The sequence below is a fragment of the Peromyscus eremicus genome, chromosome 8a, assembly GCF_949786415.1.
Source record: "Peromyscus eremicus chromosome 8a, PerEre_H2_v1, whole genome shotgun sequence".
Lineage (NCBI taxonomy): Eukaryota > Metazoa > Chordata > Mammalia > Rodentia > Cricetidae > Peromyscus > Peromyscus eremicus.
Genome location: NC_081423.1, coordinates 55,990,189 through 56,009,743, shown reverse-complemented (window position 1 = coordinate 56,009,743; position 19,555 = coordinate 55,990,189). Strand labels below are relative to the sequence as shown.

The following is a 19,555-nucleotide window of genomic DNA, read 5'->3' as shown; positions in this document are numbered from 1 at the left end:
CAAGGATGGAGGGGGTGTCATTAAGGAGAAAATGCCTTTTCTACAGGCAGCAGGATTGAAATCTGGCTGGTTTCTGAGTCACCCAGAGCAACAGATACACAATACAAATCAACACATATTTCCTGCACCTGCTAAATGTCATTTGCTCATTCAATCAACAAACATTCTCTAAGCACCTCCTCTGCACTGGATGGTGAAGATGAATCAGACAGGGCATGAGCCCTTGAGGCTCATGTCTTTTGGGGGTGGAGTGTGGTTGAATCAAACAAACAATCAGAATAATGAGTTCGGCGTGATGGAGGAATATACACGTTACAAAATAGCCCCAAGGAGGAAATGATTGGTCATCCAGGTGGGTCAGGGAAGGCTTTCATGAGGAAGTCAAGCCTGTGCTGGATTTGTGAAGGACCAGCTATAGAAGCTAGCCTAGAAAGCCTTGTAGGCAGAGCCCAACTAATGGGTCAGGGGGGAGTGGGGGTTTGAGCATGAGACGCTCTCCATGGTCCTGAACCATCGTTGTGTTAGCGGACCAAAGGCTTTTCTGGTGAAGGGCAGACAGGGACTATAAACAAATGAGCCAATTTTTACCACTTGCCCAGGCTCCAGGAAGAATCTGAATGTCAATCCTGGGAGTTCCGTGTCCTTGGAAGGACTTCTCAGATCCTTTACCATGAGAGAGTGTGCTGGAGATATGTAGGAGGCTCTGAGGCCAGAAACACATGGGTCAGGAAGGGTTGTTGACGCCACTGAGAGATCTACGGAGAGGTTTTGTGCCAGGCAGTGATGGGGTCGCAGGTATTGTTTGAAAAATTACTAACAGTCACCGTAGGGGAAAGCCTGGAGGTGGATGTGGGAGCAGGCAGTCCAAGTGAGACATCTGACGTATATCAGTGGGCAATGGGGAATATTGAAAGTGAGACCCATTGGCTATATAGCTAAATAAGGGGTTCAAGTAAGACAGTAACAAATGGCCCCTAGGGTTTCTCCTTGGTGTCGTTGTGAGTCAGGAGATTTGATGCTATGATAAGAGGCAGACTTGAGGGAAGGATGGTGAGTTCCATTCGTGATATGCTGAGCTGAAGGTGTGTGTGTAGTTGCTAGGAGGATGTATGGGAGATCGTATGTGAACCTGGAACTTGGCAGTGAGGAGGTCTAGAGGTGGGGGTCAGGGTATTATAAACAAATGCATGATCACTGAGAGCCCATGTGGAAGTGAAGGCTGCCTAAACAGTGTGCCAAGTGACAAGAGAAGCTACCACAGCCTGAGCCAGGGACATGCTACCATGTGGGGATGGCAGAGGTGAGAAGGACTGACCTCCATCCAGATCATTAGCCTTGATGGTACTCATTCTGTGTTCTCACATAGCCTTACAGAGTGTTCTGTGGGAATATGGTAGCTTCTCCCTGCCTCTGGGAGACTCATAATGTATGTACTCATGGTCTTGGTTAGAGTTTCTATTTCTGTGATTAAAAAAAAAAAATCATGGCCAAAGGCAACACTACAGTCCATCATGAAGGAAGTCAGGGCAGGAACTCAAGGCAGGAACCTAAAGGAAGGAACTGAAGCAGACCATGGAGGAACACTTTTTACTGGCTTGTTCTTTATGATTTGATCAACTTGCTTTCTAACAGCAACCAGGACCACCTGCCTAGGGATGGCACCATGGTGGGCTGGGCTTTTGCACATTCCAGTTCTTAATCAAGAAAATGCACCATAGGCTTGCCCCATGTACTAGTCTAGTGGGGACAGTTTCTCAGTTGTGGTTCCCTCTTCCAAAATGACTGTAGCCTGTGCTAAGTTCACATAAAATTAGCCAGCACACTCATAGCAAAGGATCTGAGAGGTCTCTCTATAAGGAAATGTCTCTGTTTACCCCACCGTTTCCCAAATATAGTGATCCTTGGAGTAACTGCCTCACTTGTTTTGGAATTTGTTGTTGAGACAAGGTCTCACTGTGTAGATCACACTGGCCTGAAACTCATGAGCCTCTAGACTCAGTTGCTCAGGTTCTGGGATTATAGGTGTGTACTATCTCATGTGTGGTAGTTACAGTCTAGACCTGATGAATGAACATCAGAAGGTCCTGGAACGATTGTGGAGTTCAGATTCCCATCATTCCCAGAAGAAAAGAGTCTTGCAGAAGCTGTGGGCAGAGTGGTGGGGAACCAGGAAGTACTGACTTAGGTGGTAGCCATACCTCGGGTGGATTGCTTCTTTCCCAGGGGCTTCTCAATCTCCTCACCACAGAAGCAGGAATGATAACCCACAGGTCTGATGAACATGGTGGCTCATACCTGTAATCCCAGCACTTGGGAGGCAGAGACAGGCAGACCTCTGTGAGTTTGAGGCCAGCCTGGCTTACATAGTGAGTTCTGGGACAGCCAGGACCCCATCTCAATGCCCCCCTGAACCAAACAACATTCCACAGGCCCCCTGACCTATGGTCCCAGGATGCTGAGGTTCTCACAAAGCCCTCATCTGCTCACAACCACGTAGCCAGAAAGGACATTGCTGTTTCTATCACCCTGCCCATGGATAGGAACCCTTGATCTTACACAGGATTAACTCCAGAAACAGCCTTTAAATTAGAAGCCTCATAGTAGCAATGAATGGCTTGATGGATGGCAAACAGGATTTCCCCCCGGCCCCAAAAATTTGCCCTCTTTCCCTGCTCTAGAATTCAACCATGGATGGAGAGGAAGGGCAATGGATACAAAGCTTGCTTCCCTGGGCAGGGTTATGAAAGGGTGAGAGTTTAGGGATGGGACATGCAGCGTGGGTAGAGGACAAAGCCATGATTGAATCTCCTTCACAGGTCCACAGCGGGAGAGCAGACACTGTCCTTTATCTGGCACCGTCCCACAGTTCTGGGGATCATTGTGGGGGTCCCAGTTCTAGCCCCACGGAGCTTCTGGGTCTGCTAATCATCTGTTATCCCTGACCACTCATTGAAATTCCCCCTGACTGACTTTTCGGGCCCAAAATCAGCCAGCTGGAAAGAGGCAGCAGGCAACTTTCAGAATGAAATCTGTTTTCCTAACCTTCCCGTCACAGTCATTCATACTCAACACAGTGAAGCATATTTTTAGTCACTTCACAGAATTTAAAAGACACCTTGAAGGCGCCAAGAAACACCAGCTTGGGGATTAACTTTGCTCACTAAGACAGTGGAGCGTGTGTGTGTGTGTGTGTGTGTGTGTGTGTGTGTGTGTGTGTGTTTGTGTGCATGCGCCTCATGCTTTGTCATCCATTGGCTATGCCGTGACTCACTGTGGCCGACACCTTCACAAGATGTTCCTGTTGTGGACGTGGGCTCTGGAGCAGCCTGCAATAGCACGAAAGCTCCCAGCCTAGATGATGACTTCAGAGCCCTGGATTAGTACCAACCAGACCATTGACTAGTCGTCTGTTTATGATGGGTCACTCTGGTGACCCGGAATCGCAGACAGAAACCACTAGATTTCTGAGGGTCTGAATTAATTCTTATTCTCTCTCTCTCTCTCTCTCTCTCTCTCTCTCTCTCTCTCTCTCTCTCAATGGAACCAAGGGCTTGGCATATACAAGGAAGAATATGATATACTGGGTTTTAATTTATTTCTTTTAAAATATTTATTTATTTAGAGACCTGTTCCCCTGGACTCACTCACTGGTCTGGAACCTCAGAGTTAGCCTTAAACTCAAAGAGATCCACCTGCCTCTGCCCCCCAAATGATGGAATTATGAGTGTACTTCCACAGACAGCATAGATTTTGTTTTTAATTAAAGCCCTAAAGAGATGAATGAGAGAGTTTCAGGGGAGCCCCTCAGACCCAGGCCACATCTGGTGAAGTAGTGGAGACCATTCTGTACACAGCAGCTAGCCAGCCATTCTTCAGAGCGGGCTGAAACCCCCTCCCAACTCTTAGTCTCTAGATAGTCCGACTCTTACCTTTCCATCTTCCCCTAGTTAGAAACAGAGACCCAGAAAGACGATAGAGGTCTTGTCCAGAATTAAGCCATACACCAGAGCAGATCTGGGCTAGATTTCCAACTTTCACTAAGGGCTTTGGGGAGATGGTACCCTCAGGTGGGAGGCTTTTCCTGCTCCAACTCTTCTCCCCGTCGTTTGTTTGAGACAGGATCTCTCCTGACTCAGCCTCCCGAGTCCTGGGGTTACAGGTGTGGGGCACCAGAGGCACTCCTGGTTTTCTAATCCGAGTCCTGGCTCTCATGAGCTCCGATCTGAGTTTAAGGATATAGCCAGGGTGCATATGGCCAGGGTGCACACACAGGAGTGGGCGGGCCCAGGGTAGGTCGTGGCCTGGAGCTGCTTCTCTGGAGAGAAGAGCATCAACGTGCTTTTTATGAGGTCTGCATCTTGGGTCCACCAATTGTGTTTCTTAGGCAGCCCGACCTAAACTGACTGAATCAAGGTAACTGTTGGAGCCATCGACTCTCCAACAGGTGTCCCTGTTTCGACCATCTGAGACCTTTTTCTTCAAATGCGTAGTTCGTGCTGTGGCCCTCCCACGATCTCAGCAGGGGTCCTCTCCCGCCGCAAGGACAAGGTGGAAGTTGACAGGGTCTGGGGCATCCTACATCCCTCGCCTAAATCCCGATCAGTGCCGCAGTTCCCCCGCAATCTCCTCCCGATCCCCGCAGGTTCCGCGGCCGCACCGCTCCTGCGTGACTTGCGCCCCCGTCAGGCGGGTGGGGCTCTGCGGCCAGGCTCCCCCGCACCCCCCGGGGCAGCACGTGCGGGGCGGGGCTGTGGCCTGAGCCCGGAGGTGATTGGGCACGAGCTTGGTGGGCGGGGCCGGCCGCAGCTGTCAGAGCCTGCCGCGGCCGCGCGTCCGACTGAACAGTAGCAGCGCCGTAGCCGGGGCTGGAGCCCGAGCGCAGAAGCCGACGGGCCGGGCCGGGATGGTGCAGCGGCGGCTCCGCGGCGCGTGCACGCCCTGAGCGGGCCCGGGCTGGGCCTCGCTTCCCCCGCGCCCCCCGCGCCCCCCGCCGCCCCGGCCCCGGCCGGCATGATGTGCCTGGAATGCGCCTCGGCGGCGGCGGGCGGCGCGGAGGAGGAGGAGGCGGACGCCGAGCGGAGGCGCCGGCGCCGGGGGGCGCAGCCAGGGACTGGCGGTAGCTCTTGCTGCGGGGCGCGGGGCGCGGGGGGCTCTGGAGTCGTGTCCGCCGACGAAGAGGTGCAGACGTTGTCCGGCAGCGTGAGGCGGGTCCCGTCCGGACTCCCCAGCATCCCCAGCACCCCGGGCTGCGCAGCCGCTGCCAAGGGCCCCGGCGCGCCGCAACCCAAACCCGCCAGCCTGGGCCGAGGGCGGGGGGCAGCCGCTGCCATCCTGAGCTTGGGCAACGTGCTCAACTATCTGGACAGGTACACCGTGGCAGGTGAGCAAGTGCCCCATCGAGCCCGAGGACCAGGGCCCTTCCACCCCAGATATCCTGGGGAGCTTTTGGTTGCCAGCCCCCTAGATGCAAGCCTTCTGGAGAGTCCCTAAGGACCCTGTGTTCAAGCGATGCTCTCCTGTTCTACGGGTCCAATCTAGAGCACCCCACGCTCCCCGTGCCAGGGGTTAGAGGAGTTCCCACCCCTGGAGCAGCCAGTGAGTCCTCGCTGGCCCTTGACGGCCCACCCGTTGTCCTCCCAGAGTCTCCTCTGCGTCCCGCTTGCCTTCTCGCCTGTGCGCCCCCTCCCTCCGCAGTCGCAGGTTCCCGGGCCTCTCCTCCTCTTCCCCTAGCCCAGGCCGTCTGTGCGTGCACCGCCCGTCTGTTCCTTCCTTCCTCGGCCGCCGCCACCCCCCTGCATGCGTGCGGCCAGTGTGTGCGCCCCTTGCGGGTGTGCGCCAGGCAGCCCGAGTGTGTGCGCGCGTGGCGGCGCAGATATGTGTGTGTGTGAGCTTGCAAGCGCGTGGCTGACAAAGGCTCCGGCCTGCGGGGAGCCGAGGGAGGGGCGGGGCGGGTCCACGCCGCCTGGGGACCCAGGATGCGGTTTGCAGCTGGCTCTGGCTTGAGGCCTGGAGACGCCTCCTTCTGCTCCATGGCGCTTGGGGCCTGGGGCAGGGTATAGGCCTGGGGGCGCGGGGACCGGGGGTGGGGGGGTCTCATGCTTCTTGCGCATCTCTGGGAATCAACCCCAGATTTGGGACTGAGACGGATACAACTGGGTTTCTATCCTGAATGCGCTTGATGTGTGACCTTGGGCCAGTTTCAGCTCGTGTTTAGGTCTGCTTCCGTTTGTGAATTGATTGATCCTGGGCCTCTTAGGATGGATGTGGTTCTGGGATTCTATTCTGCTGGCTTCTCTCCCTGTCTTCGCAGGGGTCAAGAGGTAGGGACTTGTCCTAGAGCTGGCCCTGCATGAGAATAATGCAGCCTTGAAAAGAAAAGAATCTGGCCAGGTTGGCTTCGGGGCTCCCTGTGGAGGAGAACAGTTCTGGGGACCTAACGTTCTAGCCTAGGACCTAATGAGAGAGAGGGGAGAGGGAACAGGAGGAGAGAGAGAGGATGAATTGGGTATTTTGCCTGACACTAAAGAAAACTCAGGGATGATCAGGAAAAGAGAACCCTGGCATAAACCACATGCCACCTGGGTACCCGGGTGCTCTTCTTTTGGCCTCAGTCTTCTCCTATGTTGAATAGTTTTGTGTCAAGTGGAAGGTAAGAACTCTAACCGGAGAGCAGAAACTGCCCCCTCAGTCTCGCTTGTACACCCACCCACCCTTGGCTCTCTGGCCCTCCATGGGGGTGGGGGTGGGGTGAGTGGGTGGACTTGAAGTAGGTGCCAGTGGCATCAATTTTTGGGTCAGGTTGTCCCAAGAGACTGTTCCCTTGCTCTGGTGAGCAAGAGCATATGTACCCTCAAGTGTGCCAACCTACCATGCATGTGATGTGCTGCCTGGGACTCAAGATCTTAGGTGCCACCATGTGAAGACAAATCAGAGAACATGGAGGGCCTCCACTTGGCAAAACACACTCTGCCCAGCTGGGGGAACCCAGGTCCAAAGACAGCCCTGTCCAAGATGGCCCAAGGGATGATCAGCAAAGCAGGTGTTAGACCTCCTCAGCCTGGCCTGGACAGAGGTCTCTTCTCTCTCTCTCTTAGGTGGGAAATTTTGGTGTGGTTTCTAATGCTGTCACGCTTTCCAACTTGTTTTATTCTGGCCCCAGACCACCACTTCTGAGGGTCCCAGAGGAATGTGGCCAGGGCCAGAGAGGGGAAGGTGGGCTCAGGGAAGTGGTGGTGGTGGTGGTGGTTATCTACCTCCACCAATGCTTGGGTCAGAGTGGGAGAACGAGATAGCCCATTTCTGGTGAACTGATTAGGGGGGCACAGTGTCTGTGGGAGGAGGGCCTGGAAAGCTCTAGACACACCCCCGCCTGAGCTGTGCATCCCTCGCTGTCCTGCCCAGGGAGTGAGCTTGTGCCCTACCCCCACCCCATCCCCAACACAGCATGCATCATTTCCTCTCCGGATAAGCCTGCCTCCCTTTCTTTATGATGGCCTTCCCTCCCCCCTGCCCCCGAGTTCAGTTTTTAGGAATATTTACAATCTCTATGGTGACCACTGTGGCTTTCAGGGTCTTGTGCCAGGACCTGAGTCCACCTGTCGCCTGCTGGCCCTGCTGGGTCAGAGGCAGTCATACAGACGCTCGGCTGTGTGGGCACTTTTGATGTTTGTGCCCACTTGGCCCCTAAGAACCTCCCAGTCTGGCCCCAGCAACCTCATCAAAGCATGGGGAGTTCCTGCTCTTCTTTACATCTCTCCTGTACAGTTCTGTTTTCTCGTAGCATAGCCAGTTCTGTCCAGAGGAGTATAATGCCAGCTAAATAGGAATGCCAAAATGTCTGGTCTTCGGACAAAAAGGAAACAGGTGCAATTCATATATTTCATTTGTATGTGTACACATGTGGATACATGTTCCTGGGAGTGTATATATGAATGTGGGTGGGTGTGGAAGCCAGCAGTCAGCCTCAGGTGTGGTTCCTCAGCAACTGTCCACTCTGGTTTTTTTTTTTTTTGGCCTGGAGCTTGCTGATTAGGCTTGACTGGCTAGCTAGTGAGTTCTATGGACTCACCTGTCTCTTCCTCCCCAGAACTGTGATTATAAGCACATATAAGCACAATTGCATGCTGTTGAGCCTGGCTTTCTAAAAAAATATTTATTTTATATGTGGGTGGGTATAGAGGTCTGAGGACAACTAACAGGAACGGTCTCTTTCCACCAGGAGTCCTGGGAATTGGACTCAGGTCATTGGTCTCGACAGCAAAAGCCCTTATTCTCCAATCATCTCAGTGGCCTGAGACCTGACTCCCCCCGCCCCATCCCCACACACACCCTGGGTTCTGAGGACAGGTCCTCATGCTTCAGGCCTTCGTGCCTCAAGCACTTTACCAGGCCAAGCTGTCTCCCCAGCCCTAATTAATAAATTTTTCCAACAGATTTGTTCTGTTATTCTGGAATATTTTGCATTTCTTTTCGTATCATCTTCCAAGTCATTGGATGATTTGGATTTACCAACACAGCCGGGGTCAGACTCACAGTGGCAGGGGTCGCAGGAGGACACAGTGCAGGATTAGAGTCTTTGCCACCAGAGTTTGTATCCAGCTGCATCAGTCTGCCAGCTGGCTAGTTGTGTGACCTTGCCGCCATCGTCTGAGGCTTCTGTGGGCCAAGTACTCCCTCCACCTCGGGTGGTATGGAATGAATGAGAATGTACCCACAGCACCTGGGTGGAGGCCAGATACCTGGGAGGGCTTCACGAAATGTCAGCTGTCTGCTCTTTCATGCAGAGGCCCAAGCTGTGCCCCTAACCAGTATGTCCTTCCTCATTCTCTCCGTGTATGACAGTCCCTTTCAGGCTGTCCTTTGGGATACCTTTGTGAGAGCCCCTCCCTTCTGCACCAGGGTTGGTCTCTGTCCTGGGAACTCCAGTGGCTTCTGCCTCTATGCTAGCATTCCCAGCGCCACCCAGTGATCCAGGTAATTATGGGCTCTCATCCCCATGGGAACCCCCTAAGGGCAGCCAGCCTCAGACTTGGGGAGGAGGGCTGGGCCCCCATTCTCTGCTCCAACAGTACTGCTTCACTTGGATAACACTGAGCCCAGCAACCTGGTCTAAATCCTTCCCTCCACCTTCTTGTACGGACAGGGAAAAGGAGAACCGAGGCACCTGTGGCTTCCAGGCCAGGAGAAAGTTCCCTTTCTGGCTTTGCTTCCTGGAGCTAGAGTGACCTCTGCCCCTTGGCTCCCATCTTCCAAGGATGGTCATACTTGTTTGGCTCCTGGAAGCAGGCCCAACCAAAGAGGGCTGCTGGCCTGGGCTCTAATTGTGGTTGATGAGTGACTATTTGATAACCAACATCCTTCCCCAACTTCTTAGGAGCACCTGTGCCCTTCTCAAGACCTGTTTTCTGTCCCTTTGATCCAGCCTGTGGCACTTTCCCCAACCTGGAGTTGGTTGTCATTGTGGGGGCTGGTGAGGAGAGACAGAGCCTTGCCCTGGGGGAGTCCTTTTCTGCCAAAGAAGCTGAGACCAGTATCCATGGCAACCACTCACTAACACAAGCCCAGAAGGAGTGATGAGCACAGGGACCCCGCCAGGAACACAAGCCTGGCAGGCATAGAGCTTCCCTTGAGCCTGAGGGCTGGGTCCTGAGCTGTGGTGCCAGGCTGGGGCTCACTCTCCTCCTAGCTCTTTGTTCCTCTATCTAGTTGAGTCTGTTTAGGGAAGATATATGGGGAAACTGAGCCCCAGGGTATCAAGCCACACTTCAGGGTCTTGTAACTCTCTGAGTGCCACTCTGGATAGAGATGGTCACCCTAAGGATACACATGGTCCTTGCCACCTTGGGTAGCCCAGTCCTGATAGTTCACCTGGCCATGTCCGCACTGTGGGGAAATTCCCCACTAGTGATCTAGGTGTGGTGACCAGAGCACCGTCTGGCAGCCGTGCCCAGGTGAGCTTCAGAGTCCTGGAATGCCAGGTGACTCAGGGCCAGCCTCCTCAAGGCTCTTCCTGTTCCTCCTGCCAGCCCCTCTACTGCTAACCTCTCAGAGGTCAGTACCTCTCCGAGGAAGTACCCAGGGCCCCTCTCAGCTCTGACTAGGCCTCAACGTCCCATTTTGTGGTTGGGGCAGGAAGGCTGCAAGGGCTGTGGGTCACAGTCTGGTCTGAGAAGGAGGCTGCTGTGGATAGATGGAGCTGTTTGGAGAGGGGAGACCCTCACCCTTCCCCAGAGCCTTCAGCAAGAGGAAGTGGCTTTTGTTTCTGCCTGGGTGTGGGGGCCTGAAATCTTGAGGATAGACAGAGATAAGAACAAAGGAGGCAAACTGAATACTGGCCCCATCCCCAGGCTCTGAGTGGCTCCTGGGCTAAATGTTCTGCTACTTACTGGCTTTGCCAGACCTCACCTTCTTTGCTAGGTGACTCAAGGTGTCTCTGATCCCTGAATCTATAGTCAATGATTCTGTCCTTCTTGTTGTGCCACTCTAAGGGTGTTGTGGGCACTTGGTCTCAGAAATGCTTGTCTGCTGGTCCTGGCTCTCCCTGGACCTTCCTGTCCCAGGACCATCAGTCATGGTCCCCAGGTGCTTCAGTCTCCGGCCTCTGTTTCCCTGTGGATCTTTACTTTATTTTTAAAAATTTTAGAGGTAGTTATTTTATGAGTTGTTTTTTGTTTTTTGTTTTTTGTTTTTGTTTGTTTTGCCTGCATGTACATCATATGTCTCACGCCCTCGGGGGTAAGAAGAGAGAATCAGATACTCTGGAACTGGAGTTAGAGATGCTTGTGAGTCATTATATGGGTGCTGGGAACTGAACCCGGGTCCTCTGCAATGCAAGGGCAACATGTGCTCTCAACCACTGAGCAATCTCTCCAGCGACCCCCTCCCCCCTTTTTGAGACAGAGTCTCATGCAGCCCAGGCTTGCATTAAACCTGCTAGATAGCTGAGGATGACTTTGAACTCCTGATCCTCTTGCCTCTACCTCCCCAGTGCTGGGATTATAGGTGTGTGCCACCATCCCTGGTTTTAGGTCGTACTAGGGACCCAACGGAGGGCTTCATCGCCCTAGGCAAGCACTCTACCAACCGAGCTACATCCCCAGTCCAGCTCTGGATTGTTGTTGTTGTTTTTTTTTTTTTTTTTTGGTTTTTTGAGACAGGGTTTCTCTGTGTAGCTTTGCGCCTCTCCTGGAACTCACTTGGTAGCCCAGGCTGGCCTTGAACTCACAGAGATCCGCCTGGCTCTGCCTCCCAAGTGCTGGGATTAAAGGCATGCACCACCACCGCCCGGCGGGTTGTTGTTATTTAATTTAATTTAAAAATTTACATTTATTTATCCTATGTGCACCCGCACCATAGCATGCTTGTGGAAGTCAGAGGACAGCCTGTGGAAACTGGTTCTTTCCTTCCCCCATGCGGATGCCAGAGATTGAATGCAGGACATCGGGCTCGGGGACAGCACCCTTACCTGCTGAGCCACACATACATAGCTCTGCCTTCTTTTTTACTTCCATCATGGTACATGTCCCCTCGACAGGGCCACTATCTCCTTCCAGCCTCAAGAGGCTGACATACCTGTGATCCCAGTGTGCATGGGAGGCTGGGACAGGCCTGGGTAGCCGTTAGGTGATCTAGCTCTGCCAGCCCCAGAACACCTTCTTTGGGATGGCAGGGCACTGGCTAGCTGGACGGAGGGGAGAACCGTGAAGGACATGTGCAGAGGCTTGGCCCTCTATGGCCATGGCTTGGTGGATTCTGCCCTTTTATCCTGGCCGGACCTCTGGGCTGGCATTTCCTGGAAGGAAATGAGAGGAAGTGGGGCAAGCCGGCCCTTGTCTGTCCAGTCAGCCTTCAGCCTGGACAATGGGGATCACCTCACCCCAGGTGGAGCCATGTCTGGGCATTTAGGAGGGCATTCGGGAGGGTACTGTGGTGGCTTTCCCTGTCTCACCTGTGGATAAGGCAGCCCTGGTCCTGCAGTGAGATCCTGTGAAGTAGAGAGCTGGTCTACTCGAAATCCAGTCCTCTCCTGTTGGCTAGGCGGGAGTGAGCAGGCCAAGATAAGGCACTGCCCGATCTGGGGGTACAGGGGACACAGTTCTGGTCTCTTATCTTCTCTCTGCCCTCAGCTCAGCCACAGACCTTGGTCGGGTCTCCCTGCACCCACCTGTGGTCTCTGTGTCGCTGTTGAGTGAGACTCCCAGGCAAGGCTCAGGATCTGACTGAGATGGCCTGGGCAAGGGGGTGGCTCCTGTCAAGCATGTGAGGACAACTGGTGTGGGTGTCCAGGGGAGACTTGGGTTGACAATGAACCCAGGCAAAGCCCTGGAGGTTGGAAGCCAACTCAGCCCAAACCTGCTTGATCCTTGGCTATTGCCCCATGTCCCTCTGAGATATGGAGGCAGAAGTCTCCCAGGCCTTGTGGCCAGTGGTGCAGGACACAGAAAGCAGAGGGTGTGTGGGCTCAAGCCAACACAGTTCAGGCCTCTTATCTCTTCCCTATGTTCTCTGCCCCACTCCTCGGCCTCATATCACCTCTGATGGTCAGACCGCCCACACCTCCGAGGGTCAAGATAAGGCTGTGGCCACCTTGTCTCTGGCCCCTGGTGATCTGGGGAGCTGCCGGGCCAGGCCAGGGCTGTGTGGCTGAGCTGGAAAGGAGTGGCTATGCAGTGCCCCTAAATTGCTAAGGCTGAGTCTGGTTCCAGGAAAGGCAGCCCCAAATGACAGAGTAGAACCACAGGCCAGTGGCTGGTCCCACCCACCCTGGCAGGAGTTTGATGAGAAGGGGCATCCTCAGGGCTCTTGGAGGTCTGTGGCAGGTCTCTTGAGAAGGAAGGGGTTTTCCTAAGAGGGCCAAGACTTCCAGGCTGGAGCTCCTTACCAACATGGTCCCAGCCAAAAATCACCCTCGACTGTCCGGATGTTAAGGGCCTAGCTTTGCAGGATGGTGTTGAAGAAGCAGGCTCCCAATATGTGAGTTAGAACATACCCAGGGAAGATGTGTTGGGATGCCCGGCCACCTTTTAAATCAGCAACTGAGGTGCTAAGAAGGGGGCAGATGTGTTGGTCAGCTTGGTCCTGAAGGACAAGGCAGGGGTTGGTCTCAGAGTGTGTGTGTGCATCTGGGCTGGGTCCCCAGGCTGTGGCTTCCTGGCCATAGCCACCCAGATCCAGGCTCTTGAGCCCCTATAATTACCAGGGTAGAAAGCTGCCAAGCACTGGATGGGAAATACTCCCACAGGGAGCCAGTGCTGAGGCCTCCACACAAGGACCAGGTTTCTGAGAGGGACTGGCTGAGGGCAGTGTGGTACATCCCTTCAGATCTCTAGGGCCTGTTTTTCCAGGTATCTGCCTCATTTCAGAGAAAAGAAAACCGAAAGGTCAGTTGTCTGGGCTGGGGCTGCATCCTGCCCCACTTTGGTCAGGGACGACCCATATGATATGTATGGAGTACTTACCATGTGCAGACTTTGTTCTAAACATTTCAAATGGATTAACCTGCTCAAGCCCCCTAACAGTCATGGGAAGCAAAATCAAGTCATAAAAATGGAAACTACCTCAGAGAAGTTAAGTAGCTTTCCTAAGGTCACACAGTAGGGAAGGTAGAAAAGCTAGGATTTAAACCCAGATGGTCTGGCCCTGGAGTCTGTGTTTCTGAGAATTCAGCTAAGCTGACTGCTGCTTCAGGAGAGGCTAAGGCAGGTGAATGTGGCTTGGGGGACAGGTTTGAGTACCACATGGACTGTTCTGGATAACTAAGCAGGAGGAGCCTTCAAGGTCACTCTGTCTTGGCCTTGTGTCCGAGGCTGCCTAAGGCATGGAGGGCTCCCAAGGGCAGTGTGGCCTTTTTCTTTTCCTTCTTGGGGCGGGGGGGAAGGTTGGGTTTAAAGGGGCACACTACCGCACCCAGCAATGTGGCCATTTCTTACATTTGGCCTTTTGAGGACTCTGGTGTCAACAGGATGGGATTAGCTGGAGGAAGCCTGGCATCCTGGGTTAGGGGTTGGTCTCTTGGAGCTGCTGACCATGATGTGCTTCACCAGGAGCCTCTCTGGCGCAGCTGGAATATGAGTAGGACTAGAGGGTGTCCAACTCTAGGGTCCCCTGAGGGTCACAGGCTGCACCTCACCAAGAGCCTCAGAGGCAGAAAGGATACTCTGTTGGATGGGACCTTGGTTCTGGACTTGGGAGGACAAAGTGGATCTTAACAGGTGGTACTGGACATCCCCGGAAGGGGCACAGGGGCAGTACTGGCTGTGAAATGGGCAGTCACAGAGGCTTCTCACTTGCCTGGCCAGTGGCTTCTGGACAGTGTGTTTATATATTCTTGGTCCTGGGCAGTCAACCTGGAGCTTGTGTGTGCTAGGCAAGTGCTCTGTCGCTGAGCCACACCCTCAGCCCTCTTTGTACTTTTTTTTTTAGACGGTGTCTCTCCCTGCTATAGACTAGGCTGGCTTCAAACTCAGAGATCCACCTGCCTGTCTGCCTCTCGAGTGCTGAGATTAAAGGCATTAACCAGCATGCCTGGCTCTCTTTTTACTTTTATTTTGAGACACTGTCTAAGTTTCTGGGTTGGCTTTAAACTTTTAATCTTCCTGCCCCAGCCTCCCAAGTAAGTGGGCTTACAGGTATATACCACCAGGCCTGGTGAGGGAGGCCGTATTGTAGAGCAGGCACCCTCTCTAAAAGTGACTAAAAGTCTTGGGCAGGTTTGTGGCCAGCCTAGTTCCTCCCTTCTGTCTATTTATTCAGGAAAGAAATGGGGGTCCAGAGAAGTGAGTGGTCACAACTAGAGCTTGGTGTTCTCTCTGTGTGCATGTGTGTGTGCATATGTGTGTGTGTGTGTGTGTGTGTGTGCATGTGTGCGCATGTGCGTGTGCATGCATGCCAAGTCAGGTCAGATCACAGAAGGCTTGAGTGCTGGACACCGAAGCTTTATTCAGGCAGCAATGGAGAACCTCAGAAGGCTCTGAGCAGCCATGGACAGCAATATCCTCAGGGCTGGACCTGGCACATGGTGAGCACTCTTCACCTTGCTCTTGTCTGTGGTAGTATCACCGAGCCAGAGGCTGAGTCAGTGGATCTTGAGGAAGTTGTGGGTGATTCTGAGGCGTGGCCAGAGCTGACCCCCACCAGGCTGCAGCAGGTAGCCTCTTGAGTCCAGGAATAGCCTTGAGGGTTCTAGAGCCTTACTCACCTGGAACCTAGTCAGCGGATGCTAAATGAGGTCTGGCTGCAGGAGCGGTGAACAGGGGCAAGCAAGGGCTAGCTAGACGCAGGGAAGCTGCCGGCTAGGCTGAGGATACCGGGGATTGTTCATGGGATTGAGGGTGGTAAGAAGGACTGCAGGTGACCGCCACGGAAGCCTGGGTGTTCAGCGGTGCTGCTTAGGGATGGAGCCAGCTGGCAGCTGTGGAAAGAGAAGCTGGGAAGCTGAAGGATGAGAGGAGAGCCTGGGGTAAGCCACTCCGGATTATCCACCCTGAGTGAGGACACAATTTGGAGAGCAGAACTCTATTTTTGTCTTGTTTTGTTTGGAGGTCACATATAGCCCAGGCTGGCCTTGAACTTGCGATATAGCCAAAGATATCTTGAACTTCTGATCCTCCTGTCTCTTTACCTCTTTTTTTTTTTTTTTTTTTTTTGTTTTGTTTTTCGAGACAGGGTTTCTCTGTGTAGATTTGTGCCTTTCCTGGAACTCACTTGGTAGCCCAGGCTGGCCTCGAACTCACAGAGATCCGCCTGGCTCTGCCTCCCGAGTGCTGGGATTAAAGGCGTGTGCCACCACCGCCCGGCTCTTCACCTCTTGAGTGATGGATTAGAGGCATCATGCACCACCACACTTAGTATATGAGGTGCTGGGAATCAGAATGGGAGCATTGTGAGTGCTAGGCAGGCTGTCTAGCAATTGAGCCACATTCCCAGACCCATGGGGTGGGGGGGCATTTCAAGAGCTGCTGCTGTGAAGGAGGCACCAGATAGAGGCTGACAGATGCAGGATCCTATGAGGAAAGGAGAGCCTTCCCTCAGAGATTTGTGAGGGGTGCGATGGCTGTGAATGGATTTGAGAATTCAGGGATTCTGCTATTCCAGAGTATGTGTCCTTGGGGATGGAGACCCTGTGGCCCTTGTGAATGTGGGTGGGGTGGGCCTCCTGGAGAGGCTGGCCTCAGGCTAGAATAGGTGGGAACCACACTGGGGTGGGAACCCCACCTTGTCCCCTCCCTGGCTGGAACTGGTGGGCCAGGGGGCCGGGCTTGGCCTGAGCTGTGGGAAGCTGCTCCTGGGCGTGAGGCCCATCCTGTGACCCAGCAAACCTCAGCCTCCAGGAAAGAGTAAATGTAAGGCTGTGGTAGAAAAGAGAGGATGTATGTGCTTGTGCCAGGCTGGAGCCCAGAGGAAAATGTGAGCCAGCTAGGAGCTGTTGTGACACATGCTTCCCATGCCAGTGGCTATCGGGATCCTGTTCTCCTGCCTCTCTCCAGGCCGGAAAGACAGAAAATGACCTAGAAAGTCTCCGAGGGGCCTGACCTCTTTTGATGCAGTCCCTGCTCTGCAAGAAGGTTACTCTGGCCTTGCACCCACAGCTTTAGGGCAGGTGGCAGAGGGGACCCCAAACTTCCTGTACCCTGGCTTCTAAACTTCCCTAGAGTTCCTGGGGACCTTGGATGCCTGTCTGCGTGTGGAGAATGGGGAAGTCAGGGAAAGCTTCCTGGAAGCAGAGGCAAGTGTCAAGCTGGAAAACCACCGGGTAGGGAGTGACTAGCTGGAAGGTTTTACAGGTTTTGATACAACTTCCTTCCCTGAAAGAGGGCTCTCATAACTTTAGGCCCTTCCTTTGGTGGTGGGCAGACAGCCACAGACTCAGGATGGGTGGTGGTGGGAGAGTGGGGGCGCAGTTCATTCTCCCATTCCCTCCGGATACCCATCCTTTATCTACCCAGCTCTGAGGCTCCCCATGGCCTATGCCCTACCCATGGCCACCTATCCGTCTATATCCATCCTGCCCCTTACTGTCCCTGGGGACCAGCTCTGTGCTGGGCCCTGAGCTAGGGGATAAATATGAAGCAGGAAGAGGCAAGGCAGAGGACAGCAAGAGAGCCTCTTTACTTTTCACCAAAATCGTTGGAATTTTGAAAGGATTAGCGTATTCGGCATGCTAATGAGTTGGCTGGCGGTCCTGCCCCCAGGGAGCCTCAGGATAGGGGCTGGTCACTGAAGGCAAGATTGGAAAGCTGGGACAGAAGAGGGAGGAGCCGGGGACTGAGTTGATTACCGCTGGTCAAGGGTTCAATGAATCAGGCCTATATAACAAGGCCTCCACAAAAATCCCAAACGACTGGAGAGCAGGAGTGCTGGGAGGTTCCTGTAAGGTGATGTTTTAGGAGGTGAGGAGGCCCCATGCTCCTCCCCACATGTCTTAACGCAGGCATTGTTCTATGTGTACTCTGAAATCTTTGTCATAGACGTGTGTGTGTGTGTGTGTGTGTGTGTGTGTGTGTGTGTGTGTGTGGTGTGCTTGAACGCATGTGTTCCCCCTGAGTTCTGTGAACTGTGCTAGCAAATGAATTGAACTTGAGGGGGTTGTGGGAACCCCACAGGACAGCCTGGGGTTTATGACGGGCACCTGCCTTGGGACTGAGTCTTCACCCTGGGGAGTCTGATGCCTCCTTTGGTGGATACTGCCTGAGCTGAAGTGACCGGCTCCCCCTTTGTGTCTGCTGCAGCCGCCAGGGCTTGTGTGCTCCGTGGAGACCCCCTGCCTTGACCTTTGCTCGCAGAAGCTATCTGTTATGAGAGTCCATTGACAGAAACAAAGCTTGTTTTTTTCCCTTCTGTATTTCAAGACCTGGTTTCAAAGCTCATGTCCAGAGCCTGAGGTGGTGTGTGACAGTGGCTTCCTCCCCCTTAGCCTTGGTTTACTCATGTGCAGAATGGAGGTGGCAACTGGAACACTAGGCACGTGTGTTCAGATTTGCCCTGAGAGCCTCTCAATACCAGAACTTACCAGAAAGCAATTACTAATGGCATTAGTTCCCAGTCACAGCGGGTCCCAGGAGTACCCCTACGACCCGTGTGGTGTGTCTTCCCCACTGAACGAACTCATCCTGACCCATCCTTGGGGTCGGTGCTAATATCAGGATGGACCAGGAGACACTGGGCAGTGACTGACTGAGCCTGGCAGAAGGGGGAGAAATAGGGAAGACTGCTTAGAAGAGGAGGCGTGGGGGCCAGTCTTGAAGGAGTGGCAGGGATCGGTAGAGTGACCCAAGGGCCAAGCTGGAGAAGAGGCGTTTGGAGTGTGGAAGCAGCCATTGGGTAGTTTGAGAGGTGGGGCTGTCATCCAGGAAGTGGGACAGGAGGGCAGGGTTGGCAGAGCCGTGAACCTGTTGTCTGTGACCTGAGGAAGGGCTTGTACACTGTGAATTCACAGGTGACAGTGACTGAGAGAGGCCTGGGGCTCAGGAGGGATGGGCTAGGGCCTGCGAGGTGAGTGTGGACAGTTCCCCAAGGTTGAGCCCATTGGCATTGCCTCTTGGCCTCTGAGGCTGGTCAGGGCTTCTCTGGTCCCACATAGTGACTGTGTCCCTCTGCAGGCCTGGCTCCTACTATCCAGCTTTGTGGCAGGGGCATTGCCCCATTAGACCTTGGTTGTTAAGTCATTAGCTAGGCCTCACACTGCCTCTTCATTAGCGTAATTATGGAGAATCCACTCAGGGAATTAGAGAGGAAGATGCTTTCTCCCGACTGTCAGGCTGCCAGCTACCAGCCAGGCCTGGCCCTACAGCCGGCGAGATCCCTCAGCTTCCCAGAAGGGCCTAAAGAGGGACAATGACATTTGGTGCCCCCTCCATCTGTCATACTAGATCCAGACACAGTGCTCAGCGATCCCTGACTCCTTCTTCCATGTTGGTGACTTTGATCTTATGGTTCAATCTCCTGTGCCTCAGTTTCTTCACCTGTCCAGTGGGATAACAGTGCAGTCTCACAGGGCTATATGGGATTTCACACCCAGCAACACAAACGGCCAGTCACCAGTAATGCTGTTATTGTCAGAGAAAGCTCCAGGGTCTCCAAGGGCCTCTGCTCCCCGTGTGGGCAGCTCTTGAAGGCAGGGCGTCGTCTCTTCCTCTTCTCTCCCTAACCCTTTCTCTGTGGTAAAGGACTGTGGCCTGGTGGTCCTTCTGTCCACAGAGATAAGCCCAGTGGGGCCCTGGGCTGGGCTACTGGGGGTGCTAACTCTGGAGACTTGACTAAGAGCTACAGAAGTGATCTGGGGTCTGTAGCCCTAACGCAGCTGTGGCTCTCTTTGTCAGCAGTGGATGATTTGTAGATTTTCTTTAGCTTCTGTTGATGGTCAGAGCCCTAGTGGGGAGCAAAGGTGGTAGACTGGGGGGGCAGTCATGGCCTCTGGGACCTGTTTCCCTGAGGCCGACTTTCTGTGTCTGGGAACTGGAGTCCTGGTCATGAGGGCAGCTGGCATGAGTGGTGTGTGCGTGCGTGTGAGTGTGTGTGTGTGTGTGTGTCTGTGTGTCTGTGTGTGTCTGTGTGTGTC

General features: G+C 53.8%; 1 protein-coding gene across 1 annotated transcript in view; it reads left to right on the top strand.

Moving 5' to 3' along the window:
• Positions 1-4,995: 4,995 nt before the first annotated feature.
• The window catches only part of Spns2 (SPNS lysolipid transporter 2, sphingosine-1-phosphate), a 37,374-nt gene continuing 22,814 nt past the window's right edge, over positions 4,996-19,555 (top strand). The window contains 1 exon segment of the mRNA XM_059271131.1: positions 4,996-5,380. Within this exon segment, the coding sequence (XP_059127114.1) occupies positions 5,011-5,380 (370 nt within the window). The 5' untranslated portion in view covers positions 4,996-5,010.